Source organism: Ochotona princeps, chromosome 3 (genome assembly GCF_030435755.1).
Source record: "Ochotona princeps isolate mOchPri1 chromosome 3, mOchPri1.hap1, whole genome shotgun sequence".
Classification (NCBI taxonomy): domain Eukaryota; kingdom Metazoa; phylum Chordata; class Mammalia; order Lagomorpha; family Ochotonidae; genus Ochotona; species Ochotona princeps.
The window spans coordinates 40,235,170-40,249,410 of NC_080834.1; the positions used below are offsets into that span (position 1 = coordinate 40,235,170).

At 43.1% G+C, this 14,241-nt stretch overlaps 1 protein-coding gene across 1 annotated transcript in view; it reads left to right on the top strand.

Moving 5' to 3' along the window:
- The first annotated feature begins 12,301 nt into the window (after positions 1–12,301).
- The window catches only part of ADAMTS5 (ADAM metallopeptidase with thrombospondin type 1 motif 5), a 42,954-nt gene continuing 41,014 nt past the window's right edge, over positions 12,302–14,241 (top strand). Inside the window, exon 1 of the mRNA XM_004588591.2 lies at positions 12,302–13,652. Within this exon, the coding sequence (XP_004588648.2) occupies positions 12,558–13,652 (1,095 nt within the window). The 5' untranslated portion in view covers positions 12,302–12,557. The remainder of the gene's footprint in view (positions 13,653–14,241) is intronic.

Consider the following 14,241-nt stretch of genomic DNA (forward strand, 5'->3'; position numbering starts at 1 on the left):
ACCAGAAATTCGAACTTTTTACATGTGCTGGCGTTTTAAATTATGAATTGCTTTGTATTATGTGTCTTTCATCAGGGAGCCACTCAAAGATTAAAATATGAAATTATACACTCCAATCCTAAGCGTCTACTATATTAAGTCATTGGGTGTGTAGAATAAGAGTCTCTGATGAGTCCTTAAAGCACAACACCAATATCACATTGCTGCCATCTGTGTGCTCTCCCAAGCAGGGGCTCTAGAATGAAAACATTCTATTAAACTGAGTTATAGAAACTTGTGATTACTTTCATAAGTTTTAAGTCTCTATTTTCCTTCAACTCAGGCCAAGAGAAGGAAAAAAACTAAACAAACATAGATTAAATAGCTTTTGCTGTCTCTTTCATCTAAATACTTGGGATTATGTGAGATTGATTTAATGAAAATGAAGTGAGGGAATATTTGTCAAAGATGATGCAGCTTGATGGATTAGATATTGGAGCATGCATCGCAGCAGTGCCTCATGGAAGTTAACATGTGGCAGGTGTGACCAAATGATTAGCTTTAATAATATCAGGAAGTATAAACAGAATAAAACAAAAATGGGAAATTTTACTTTTCAAAGTTTTCTTTATGTCTCACAAAAAATCCAAAAGTAATGATCATTAGAAGATGTGCCCTTATAATCCTTTGGGATTTTCTACTTCTCAACATTGGACTTCTCTCCCTCCAACTGTAGTATCTGGAACATCTTAAATATTTTGATTATGCATAGTTTTGGTGATTCTCTGCCAGAAATTTCACAGACTTAAGTCAATTTAACTGGGCACGAAAAGCCTAATACCAAATGCTCAAGTATTAAGAAGGGTAGCCTCAATAAAAATGGAAATATTTTCATTTTTTATGTATTGACTAATTCTTGCATATTCAAACTACTTATCTTCTTTAAAAAAAACCTATCTGGTGGGTGTCACAATTATTACTTTATTATAGCTAAGGAACCAGATACACAAAGGGTTCAAGTAACTTCTCCAGGATAAGAGATAGTGTTAGAATTAGATATAAACTTGGGTATTTTGACTTGCCATTGTTTTGGAAGGGATATATTCATTCATTGAAAAGCTAGCAACTAGGGAAGGTTGCTATTTATCAAAGAGAATGGATAAAATTCGTCCTTTGGGGATTGGCTTATTTCACTGAACATAATGGTCTCTACTTGGGACCTTTTCATTGCAAATGACAGAATATAATTTTTAGTGACTGAGTACTATTCCATAGAGTACATTTCCAGTTTATTTACCCATTTTGTTTTCAAAAGGCATCTGGGTTATTTCCACATCTTTGCTATTGTAGATTGTGCTGCTGTATATATAGGATTGCACGAAACACAGTGAATTTTCTACTTGCATGTCCCATGGCCTGGTGGAAAGATTTACTAATAATACTCCATTTGGCAGTTGTACCAATGTCTGAGAACAACAGGGACTAATAATTTTATACACTATAGGGTCAAAAAGAGATGACACGTGTCCCAACACGTTCAGAGTACATATTGAAGAGAAATTACAGGTATTGAAATGGAAGAATTTCATAAATTTTTGTTTATGGAAACACAATTGAAATTCAATTTTGATCACTCAAAAATGTGAAAAATCTGAAATTAGTGTAATACCCACATATAAGTTATTGACATCTTCATGCACACTAACATGAGTCATGCACAGTGAGCAGAACTGAACAGGAATTATAATAGTTGGACATGTTCAATGCACTTATCAATTATTTGAGACTAAATTTTCAAGTATAATGTAAAAGATGGGCCCAATGAGGTAGCCTAGTGGCTGGGGTCCTTGCCTTGCGTGTGCTAGGACCCCATGTAGATGTTGATTTGTGTCCCCACTGCTCCACTTCCCGTCCAGCTCCCTGCTTGTGGCCGGGACGGCAGTAAAGGACAGCCCAAGGCCTTGGGCACATGCACCTGCACAAAAGACCTGGAGGAGACTCCTGGCTCCTTACTTTGGAGTGGCTTAGCTCCTGCCATTCCAGCCACTTGGGAGGTTAAGCAGCGGTTGGAAGAGCTTTCTTTTTGTCTCTCCTTCTCTCAGTATATCTGACTTTCCAACAAAAAAGAAAATGGATAAGACTTTAAAAATGAAAAGTCTACTAGTTAACATTGGATCAATCAGATCAACTAGACACTATCTTATCTCAGTACATTAGTAATTACTGGTTCATTTTAAGTTGTTTGAAAAATATATTTCAGTTGTATGCTACATCCAAATCATTAAAGTTAGGTCTACACGTGACAAAGAGACAAGTATTCTATTAAGGCAGAATTTTTCTGTTCTGGGCAACAGAATCCCTAATTAAACTGTCTTGAGCAAAAATAAAGTGTGTGATTAATATTGCTGGATTCAATATGTTAACGATTTTCCTTTTTTTTTTTTTCTCAGTTCTTTACTTTCTCTTTCTTAGTTCACCTTGGTTTTATTATTACACTTTTGCCACTATGTTTCATCTCTGAGATAAAAAATGGCCAAGAATGGAAACCAGTTAAATGTGTTATTTGTTTGCTTGTTTTCACTCTCTTCTTTCTTCTTGCCTTCTATCCCCTACCCAAATCTACATCTTCCCCAGCTTTCTCTCTCCTACCCTAGGCTTTGGGGACATAAATGGACATGTATATTTCCGCAAAAGCACCAGAAGTACACAGTTTCCAGGATGAGACACTGACAGGAGAATGTGCCCTCTCTTCTACCTTGGCTTTTATCATCACTGTTGGAGACATTAAGTTTAAGATGAAGCACAATCGTGGAATGGGACAAGCTTGAATTCCTGAACGGCTGCATGGAGCTACATTGCTTCATCTCTCAATCCACAATGAACTGTGATATTAACAAAAAAATATCTTCTGCATGAAGCAACTGTAAGTTGAGATTTCCTGCTAGAGCAGTTAGGCTTTCCTTGTTAATATATTATTCTTGGGTCTTTGGATCCCAGAGAAATATTGTATTTATTCGGCTAATGGTTTGAGCAAATGTTGTCAAGTGAGACCCAAAGAACAAAACCTTCTCCAGAAACCTTCAAAAGGTGTGTTTTTATTATTAGAAAAATAATGTGAAACAAAGATGGCAGGGACCCATCAACAAAACCCACTTACATAATTTTAAAATAGAGTTGAAATACATTCTTTTGCAAACTTGGCATGTGTCTATTCATGCCAGTTGGAGGTGAAAAGTTGTGGGGACAGAAGGGATGATCATGGGCCTGGTCCCTGTGTCCACAGAGAGTATATTCTAGGGAGGAAGATAGAAAGGGAGAGAGAACGAGGCAAAGAGCATAGAAAAAAATAGAGAGCTGGGCTAAAAATAATTCTGAGATGATGAGTTATCTTTAGAGTGCAAAAAAAAAATGTTACTTTTATAGGACTCACCCGACCATAAGATGTCTGTCAACCATCAAAAGCAACAACAGGATTTATGACAGAAAAGGGAAAACAATGAGAGCCTCAAGATGTTGTTTGGCATTTCTTGGAAAACAAGTGGCGTGTTTGGAAGCTAGCGTAGACTCTAGTGGGTTATGTTTTTACTCTCTTGACTAACAGCAGCTTTTAAAAGTTATTTATGGATTCCCTGAAACTTCTGTGCTGTGCAGCTGTGGAATGCATGTGATATATATTCTGTGTGTCTCACTGACCAGCCTATGTCAGTATCTCCACCTTAAGTTTCATGTGCCCCATTTTCTTTCTTTGAATTCGCTAAAAGATATGTAATAAGATCATAGATAAATATAATATTAAGCATTTGCTTAATGCTGATCAGAAATAACTGCGACTCTGAGATACAAAAAAGAACTGAGCTGGAAATTATATAGTGAATGGCAAAAATGTAATTTATAGGGCCCAAGGCAATTGCCTAGTGACTAAAGTCTTTTCCTTGAATGTGCCAGGATCCCATATCGATGACAAATCATATCCTGGTTGCTCCACTTCTCTTCCAGCTCCCTGCTTGTGGCCTGGGAAAGCAGTAGAGGATGGACCAAGGCTTTGGGACCCTGCACCCATGTGGGAGACTCAGAAGAAGCTCTAGGCTTCTGGCTTCAGATCAGTTCAGCACTGGCCATGTGGTCACTTGGGGAGTGAACCAGTGGATAGAATACTCTTTCTCTCTTTCTCTCCATAAATCTGATTTTCCGATAAAAATTAAATATATACATATATTGTAAATATAAATTATAATTGGTTTAGTAACACAACTATAGGTAATTAAGCTTTTTTAAAAATATTCACTTATTTTTATTAGAAAGATTTATAAAGAGAAAGATCTGTCCACTGGTTCACTCCCCAACTGGTCTCAATGGCCAGAGCTGAGCCTATCCAAAGCCAGGAAACAGGAGCTCCTTCCAGGTCCCCCAGGTAGATGCAATTTCCCAAGACTCTGGGTAATCCTCCACTGCTTTCCCAGGTCACAATCAGGAAGCTGGATGCTAAGTGGAGCAGCTGGGACACAAGCCGGTGCCCATGTGGCATGTATAAGGCAAGGATTTAGTCACTGAAACACTGCAGTGGGCCGGGTACTTATAAAGTCAGGTATTAGAGGACCTCTTTCAGGTATAAACCAATAGAAGCAGGTTCACAGATTGAACCAAAACTGACATAGACCATATTGGGTCTGATAACTTTTGTACTGGGGGCTCATGGGGGAATTGCCTTACTTATCCTTAAACAATAATTGTGCACATAGGAGGCCCAGCAGCATGGCCTAGTGGCTAAAGTCCTTGCCTTGAACACGCCCCAGGATCCCATATGGGAACTGGTTCTAATCCCGGCAGTTCCACTTCCCATCCAGCTCCCTGCCTGTGGCCTGGGAAAGCAGTCAAGGATGGCCCAAAGCTTTGGGACCCTGCACCCATGTGGGAGACCCGGAAGAGGTTCCTGGTTCCTGGCTTCTGATCGGCGCAGCACCGGCCGTTGTGCTCACTTGGGGAGTGAAACATCGGACGGAAGATCTTCCTCTCTGTCTCTCCTCCTCTATGTATATCTGACTTTGTAATAAATAAATAAATACACAAATAAATAAATAAATCAATCAAAATAAATAAATAAATAAATAAATAAATAAATAAATAAAAACTGCGCACATGGGGTTGAATGTCATCAGGACTGTAACACCATCTCATCATTTCCTCCCTGCCTCATGTCCCCGAATGCCAAAGAAATACACTTTTAACACTAACATAGCTGGGAGAGTGTGTACAACACTGGAAGAGGAGGAAAAGTAAGAGTCTGATTTTAAGAAACCAGAAGCAAAATTGGTTCCCTGAACTGTAAGTCAATCCAAGTCCTTGTCCTTTCTTTGCTATTACTTCATGTTCAACTATGTCTGCAGAGTGAGGACCTTCTTGCAACTCCAGCCACATTAGCTAGTAACAGACCTGGGCCTGGCCAGCTGGAAGGTGTAAGGGTGGCAAATTAATGGTAACTCCTATATGCACAAGGCCATAAATCAAACCTTCATTACATTAATAAATAATCAGGATTCATAGTCACTTCCTGTTTTTGAGGCCCTGAAAAACAAGAGCAAAATAAAAGTGACTAAAATTGTATTGTCTGTATACGGACCTACGTCTGGGACCCTAAGTCAGAATGTTGGTGTTTCACAAGTTAAAACCTGTTTAGGAAAGGTATGCATTAAAAAGGTAGGTGATATGGCGCTAACATTGTGTTGTAGTATGTAAAGCCAGGAACCCCAATGCTGGCATTCCTTTTGGGGGCTGATTGGAATCCTGGATGCTCCAGTTGGGATTCAGCAGCAGAAACTGGGTTCCTGCGCTCACATGGGACACTGAGGTGAAACTCCTGTCTCTTGTGTTTGGCCTGGCCCAGCCCTGACCATTGAAGCATTGGAGAGTGAACTAACAGATAGAATATCTTTCTTTCTCTATCTCTGCCCTCCAACCCTTCTCTCTAAGCAAATGAAAATACATCTTTGAACAAGAGAGAGAAAGTTAAGTAAGGTCATTAGCAATCATGAATAACTGACGCTGTATTTTGACTCCATAGGCCATCTAAGAATTTGCATACATCCAGATGTTTACTTGGAGAGGAGCACTTTGATTAGAGAGCTCTGTACTGTCATAGAAGCCAAGGGGGAACAAGAGAGTGAACCAACCAATAGTTAACAGCTGTGCTTGAACTAAGAGCTGTCTTCTTTATTGAGCATAGTAACCAGCTGATAGACTAATTTTAATTTGTTGTTTCATTTATCAGAATAAAATAAATACATTTAGTAGAGAGAGACTGAATACATTCCAAGAAGACTAACATTCTGGACTTTTATAAAGGTAACATTAATATGTAAATTCATATTTATGTATATGTACACACACACATATAGTAGGACTAAGGAGCAACAGCTTCAGCAATAATGACTGCAACTGCTACTCATTAAGTACTTTGAAATCTTTGCTTGAAATTTGCCATCACAAAGAAAAGGGAGAGAAAACCTCAAAGGTCTCAAATTACTTTGGGCTGAAATTCCTGATTTTCCTCGTGTTTCCAGTAAGGTTAGATTTTGAATTGATTTCTGGAAAATAAAGAAAGAAAAATAACTTGGGTAACTCCTAAAAGCAAGTAATATGTGCATAATTGTGAGAAAAGCTAAAACAACATTTCGCAGCTGGTCGACATATAAAACAGACATGTGGGTTTTGCTTCGCAGATAACACCTGCATGTCTTAAATAATACATATGTATGTTACTCATCTGAAGGCTTTCATCCAGTGTAAAGTTTCTGTTTATAAAAAAAAGGAAAATCTAGCTTACCCCAAACTTACTTGTTATAATATTGAGTAAGCATATATAGATGGCTTGGAATTTTATCAGGATGCAGTAAACATCTCTTAAAAAGATTAAATTCCCTGCAATGCTGTTCTCAGGGAAGTTTATTTACAGTTGATCAAATCCTTTGCCAGTTATACAATTCCTGATGAGAAATGTCTGTCTACCCATTAGTGCAGCCTACAGGAAACAAGAATTAGAGTGAATGTGTGTGTATGTGAGGTTTCTCACATGCGAGCTGATGTGGGTAGTGTGTGTTAATATATATGATATTGTGTGCAATGATGCATCTTCTACCATTATGGCATATAGGAGAAGAAGGGAAAACAGGGAAATGGCTGGATGATGAGCAAAGAATTGTCCCAGAAGAACAGTTACGCCCTCTGAACTGTCAGAACCAGTGAGCAGCACTGTGGCACAGTAAGTAAAGCCGCTGCCTGCACTGCCTGCATCCCATATAGAAGTCAGTTCAAATCCAAGTTGCTTCAACTCCAACTCAGCTCCCTGACAATGCAACAGAGAAAGCAGTGAAAGATGTCTCTTATATTGGGGCCTCTGAGCCCAGATGGAAACACCCAGAAGAAGCTCCTGTCTACTGGTTTCAGACCAGCTCAGCTCCAACTTTACAGACATTGGCGGGTTGTCATTCAAATGAATAAATGAGTGATTTTTTAAGAAATCAGATTCATATCAATATTAAAAGGGTGAATTCATTGTTTTTCCTACTCCCAAAATGTAACTTTTGATCTTAAAGCAGTCTCATAGGAACCAACAAGGTTTTTTGGAAGAAAAATGTCACCTAGAGTCTTCTTCATTTTCTTTTAAGTCTATTTTAAAATTCTATTTCAAAAGCAGAGAGGGAGAGGAGAAAGAGAGAGAGAAAGATAGACAGTCAGAGGGCGAGCCCCCAATTGCTGGTTCACTCCCCAAATGCCCATAAGAGCCAGGATTGGGCCAGGTCATAACCAAGAGCATAGAATTCAACATGGGTCTTGCATTAGCTGCTGTTTTCTAAATGGTACCTTAGCAGGAATCCAGAATCCAAAGCGTGGTGCGAACTTGAATCCAGGCATTCTGATATGTTATACATATGTCCCAAATACTGTCTTACCTCCTCACCAAATATAGAATCCTCATTAGGGCCTTTCAGGCAGCATTAGTGGCACAAGCAATAGTAGAATAAAATAGACTAGCACAGTATCCATATGTTGTGGCAGCAAAGGGGATGATTCTAAGAGGGTTCAAAATGCAGCAAGGGCTAAGGTAGGCATCGTATTGTGGGAAAGGAAAACACTGATTTGAGACAGATTCTTCCAAGTGGGAGGTAAAGAACAGGTGTTTAGCTGTAGGCTAATATTTTATTGCCAGATATTTCCTTACTCTTACAAATAAACTCAGTTTGAGGAAAGGAGAGAGGAAGTAACACTTAAGTAAATGGATATTTGAGATATATTCTACCTACAACGACACAGAAACCCCATGGAGGGAAGCTGACTGGAAATACAGGGGTCAGAGCCTCTGCAGAAATTATTCCTCTGATTCTTTCCTCCTATATTTGTATTTTCCAACTTCTATTCTGCTTATCTAGTACTATCATTGGCTCTCTCTGAACTGTGAGCTCCTTGTAAGTGCATTAACCATGGTGTATTCATCATCTTCACAAAACACTCTGCAGTAACTCCATGGTGAATATTTGTTCAGCTCAGTCGATTTTAAGAAGTGCTGTAAGTGGAGCACCAAGTTAGATTCTAGGAGAGTAGAGCAGTAGTAGATTTTTCTGCCTGTAGGCAGCCCCAACCCTGGCAGATACAACAATGATGTATAATATCTTTTCCAATTTATAATATTCTGGAGTAGAAAGTCTTTCTTCAAGGAAATGTAAACTTACATATCAACTTTATTCATGAGCATAGATTCTATTAATGAAACGGGAATTTATTACAAAATACAGAAAAATGAAATATTGGAGTAGTAATTGGTCCACATAAATATTATTATGAGTACATTCTGTCTTTCCACTGTAAAACAAACGTTTTGGCTGCTTTATTTTGGTTCAGTTTACTTCCTTTGACTTACAAGCATCATTATTTTTATTGGCATAATTATAGAAAGAAGGAAAGACAGAGTGAGATTTTTCTATCCACTGCTTCACAATCCAAATGGCCATGGTGGCCAGAGCGAGCCAATTGGACACCAGTAGCCAGAAGTTTCTTCTAGTTCTTCCACACAGGTGCAGGATATCAAGAATTTGAGCCATCCTCCGCTGCCCTCCCACGTCATAATCTGAATTGTTAGTGGAATAACTGGAACAGAAACTAGTGCCAATACAGGATGTAGGCATTGTAGACAAAAGATTAAGATTAGCCTGTTACATACTTTGGCCTACAAGCACTATTTTTTCTTGAACACGGTAGGACATCCTAATCCACTACAGTAATATTTCCAAAACATCACCAAATTATGTTCCACATTATTTCTCTAGAAAAGTTACATCCAAAAGTTTTCTGAATGTGTAAGAATGTGTCTGTTATATTTAGAAGCTTTAATTAGTTCCTTTCCTTGTAAATATGTGGTTCTCATGTGACTTTCACCTTGGGAACTTTATTGATTTCCATAGGTTCAATATATTTATAATGATCTGAATATGTAAGTATAAAAGTCATTCTGCAATTAAAGGCATAAAGTTCAGATTTGGGACTCATGTGAGATTTGCAATTTTTGAGGAACAGGAGAAAAACTTCATTAAGAAGAAAATTCAGCTGGAGTTTCTTCAAATTCTAAATATACAATGTGTGAATAAAAGGAATTATGATACACTAATTTAACAGCAGTCACCTAATATGACCCTTTGGTATCAATAATGACCAAATGATTAAATTTATGGGCTCAAAGTTGCTTTGAAATGGTTTTTAGTAAAAAATATTAATTTTTTCCCCACTGGAACTGGTAAAATAATAATTATAATAATCTTTGCTATCTGTAGGCACAAAACAATGGCCATTAGAGAGAACAGAGTATCTGGAGCATTTAGCCGGAAGGCCTCAGAGGGACGGAGAACATTGTTCAAATCAAGATTCTCTTCCTTCAATCTCAATCCATCCAGCTGGGTGTTACTGCTCTCAGGCAACTGAGAGAATAAGGGTCAGAAATCAGAGGACAGCGGTCCTCAGTGACAGCAATTTCCTCCATGACCTGATAGATGACAAAAATCTATCCAGGGCTTATGGGGTGTTCCTGTAGCCCAGTGTCCATCTAATTTAAAAATAAGAATGGGACCCCAGCATGAACGACTTCATCCTGCCTCTGGCTTGGTGGCAGTACTCTGGACACAGGGCAATCATGGCTTGGGAGTACTGGAATATTCTCTGCTTACAGACCTCAAGCCAGTCCTTGACTCTCTAGTGGACCTGTAGAAAGTAATCAGCTTGGAAGCCATTGGGGCGGGGTGGGGTTCGCTAGGGAGGGGCGGGAAGGGGCATCTCTTCTCCGCATCACCATCAGAGTCAAAAATAATGGGCAATGAAAATAGAAACGAAACAGCTGAATAGTATCCTATAGCCATTTTAACTTGTATAGCAGCCAGTTCTGTGTATAAACTAAAATTGAAGGGTCAATGAAGTAGTCACAGGATGTGGTTAAGAATTTGCATTTTTTAACATATTGGTTACTCAATACCATGTCAATTAATTCCATAATATTGTAAATTGCTGATGGTGTTGTGTTGGGGTTTTTAATTGATTCTGCCAGCTCTGCCTTCAGACCAGAGAAGGTCTCCCCAAGAAACCAATAAATTTATCTGGACAATAAGATGCTGGACTCTATGCTTGGTATACTCTTGCAAAGAAAGAGTCTTGAGTGAGTCTTGAGGAATCCACCATGGGGGGAGGGCTCGGGGAAGGGTTGGGGGAATCCCAGTGCCTATGAAATTGTGCCACATAATGCAATGTAATTAATACTAAAAAAAAATAAAAATAAATAAAAGAAAAAAAACAATTGAGTCTAATTTGCTGAAAGAATGTATTTATTTATTTATTTATTTATTTATTTATTTATTTATTTATTTATTCACTCATTCATTATTTATTTTTAGCAAAGGAAGTTCCGGTGGTCTGGACTTAAGGACACAGTGTTGGCACCGGTACAAAGCTCCCTGGAAAGAGGCGAGTTCGCCAGTAGCACACAAAGCCTGGAGTCCCAAGGCCCCAAAGGGCCCCCTGCCTGGGACATCAGAGCGACAAGCTAGGCAGTGCCTAAGGCTGTGTTGCTGTCCTGCCGCTCAGCTGGTGGCCGGCAGAAGTTAGTCACTTGGAGCCACAGCCGCGGCTGCGGGATGGTGAGAGGGACCCGAGTGCCGGGATAGCTGGGGCAAGGCAAAAGGCAAGACTGCCGGGGGAGGCAAAGCAAAGGAGCGTAGGGGCGAGGGGACGCGGGTGGGGACCCTGGGGCGGCTTCTGCTGCTGGAGGAACTTGCAGGGCTACGGAGCCAGAGCGCAACGGCGTGCAAAGGGGAAAAACTTAACCGCAGGAACTGCCCACCAAGGGCAAGAAAAGCAAGCAAGAAGTAGGCAGGGAGAGACCTGAAATGTCCCAATAACTTTAAAAACACACCAAAACACCCCTTCAGGAGATGAGGTAAGCGGGGTTAGCCAACTCCGATTGGTTGTGAAATATCAGACAGACCCGGAGCCGCTGTGGCTTTAAATGAGGCCAAGGAAATCTGTTTTTCTTGCCCAAATACTTTTTTTTCCTCTCGCTTGCGTTCCCTCCCTTGTCCCTCCTCCTTTCTCGCCAGGTCCCGGTCCCTTCCTCCTTCCTCGGCTCCCTTTCCTCGATCACCCCCCCTCCACCCCACCCTCCCCCATCTGATTAGGCGCGGACCGGGAAGGGTGGGAGCGGTGGGGGAAGCTCTCCCTTTAAGAGGCAGCGTGCAGTGACGAATTGTTGAAATTGCCCTTGCAGGATGGCATGCCGCTATAAATTCATTGTTCCACCTCCTCGCATCTTCACAGCGCTCGCGCTGCTCTCCGCGCTCGCAGCGGCCGACTGGGGATGACCGCGGGGAGGAAGGCACCGCAGACCAAGGGACTCAGACGCGCCACGGCACCGGCTCGCCCAAGGCCGCCCCCTGCTATTCTGTTTTAATTTTTATGGCTTTTCCTTCTCTCTTTCTCCCCCTTTTCCTGGTTCCCGTAGAGCCAAGGAAACCCACAAATAAGAAAGCAAGTGGGCCACAGAGCTTGAAACCTCCGCAGCCCGCGGGTCGCTAGCGGCCAGGGGGCGGCGGCGAGGCGGCGCGCACCAGTTGCCCGCCCGGCGCGCGGTACCCTCTTCACTTTTCTCCGTGCAAGGACCGTGGCAGCATTTTTTGTTGTTGTTGTTGTTGTTTGCTTGTTTTCTCCTATTTACTGAAGCCCCACCACCTGGCTTTTTGCTCCTTCCCCTTTTTCCATCGTTTTGTTTCTTTCTTTTCTTTTTTTTCCCCCCTTTCCGGAGCTCTAATCCAAAAAATTTTTCCAAAGCAACAAAGAAAAGTTCGCACGCTGGCACCGCGGCCGGGACAGGCAGACACTGCTGCCGGTCCCCCTCTCTCCGACACTTGAGTCAACCTTGAGAGCAAGTGTGTGTGTGTGTGTGTGTGTGTGTGTGCAGTGTGCCTCCACTCCCCGCCCCAGTAACTTCCCTAGCGAATAACAAATACCCAGAAGGTCCCGGTCGCGCAGCCCCTCCCCGCGGGCAGCGCACTATGCGGCTCTGGTGGGCGTCCCTGCTGCTGTGCGCTTTCCGTCTGTCCCTGGCCGCGGCACCTGCCCAGGATAAAGCCGGGCCGCCTCGGGCTGCTGCAGCGGCCGCCCAGCCCCGCCGGCAGCAGGGGGAGGAGGCGCTGGAGCCAGCTGACCCTCCCCGCCATCCGCAGCCGCCGGGGGTGCCGCAGCGCCGGAGCAGCGGGCTTGTACAGAACATCGACCAGCTCTACTCGGGAGGTGGCAAGGTGGGCTACCTGGTCTACGCGGGCGGCCGGAGATTCCTCCTGGACCTGGAAAGGGATGGTTCTCTGGGCGCTGCTGGCTTAGTGCCGGCTGGAGGCGGGCTGAGCGCACCTCGGCGCCACCGGGACCACTGCTTCTACAGAGGCACTGTGGACGGCAGCTCCCGCTCCCTGGCTGTTTTTGACCTCTGCGGTGGTCTGGACGGTTTCTTCGCAGTCAAGCACGCGCGCTACACCCTGAAGCCTCTGCTGCGCGGGCCCTGGGCCGAGGCGGAAGCTGAGCGGGTGTACGGTGATGAGTCTTCGCGGATCCTGCACGTCTATACCCGAGAAGGTTTCAGCTTCGAGGCCCTGCCATCACGCGCCAGCTGCGAGACTCCGGCATCGCCACCAAGGACCCACAAGCGGCCCATGACGCACGTCAGCCCTGCTGGACACGCAGCGCCGGCCCCACAGCTCTCCGATTCCTCTGCTCTCTCACGAGCAGTGGACGGACCTGGACCACAGACGTGGTGGAGGAGACAGCGCCGCTCCATCTCCCGGTCTCGCCAGGTGGAGCTGCTCCTAGTGGCTGACGCGACCATGGCACGGATGTATGGCCGGGGCCTGCAACATTACTTGTTGACCCTGGCCTCCATCGCCAACCGTCTGTACAGCCACGCCAGCATCGAAAACCACATCCGCCTGGCGGTGGTGAAAGTAGTGGTGTTGGGCGACAAGGACAAGAGTCTGGAGGTGAGCAAGAACGCGGCCACCACGCTCAAGGACTTCTGCAAGTGGCAGCACCAGCACAACCAGCTGGGGGAGGACCACGAGGAGCACTACGATGCCGCGATCTTGTTCACTCGGGAGGTAGGTCCAGCAGGGATGCGTGGGCCACAATTCCCATGGGTCTTGAGGGTGGCTTTGGTATTCCTACCAACTAACTACCTGCCACTACGGATTGGCTTAACGAATTAGTTCTACGGGACATGCAGCCACCTTCCAATTCTGCTCCTGTGTTCAGATTAGCCCAGCATCAATGCCTGCCTGGAATGACTACTCTATTGCCTCTGCTTACGCAATTAGCAATCAACAGTGCTACAGTCCGAGAAGTGGTGGTACAGGTGTGTACGCACGGTCACAATGCATAGGGAGTTAAAGTGTAAAAGGGAAAAGCAAAGTTGCCTGTGAAACTTTTTCAGTAAGATGTAATGTAAGACTGTCTAACCTTACGCAAGGAGCTTGTTGGATCAGCCATGGTGGCTGCGTTTCTCTTTGTAAATGCTCCCACCTTCTTACTTGGACCCACTCTGCAACACATAGAGAAACAGAGGACAGGCTTTCCAAAAAACTCCTTTCCCAGTCTGACTTTCTCATAGAATTCTCATTGGTCCCCTTTAGAGTCTGACTTCCTGAACAGAAAGGAATGTGAGAGGGCCTGCAGGATATAGCCAATCAG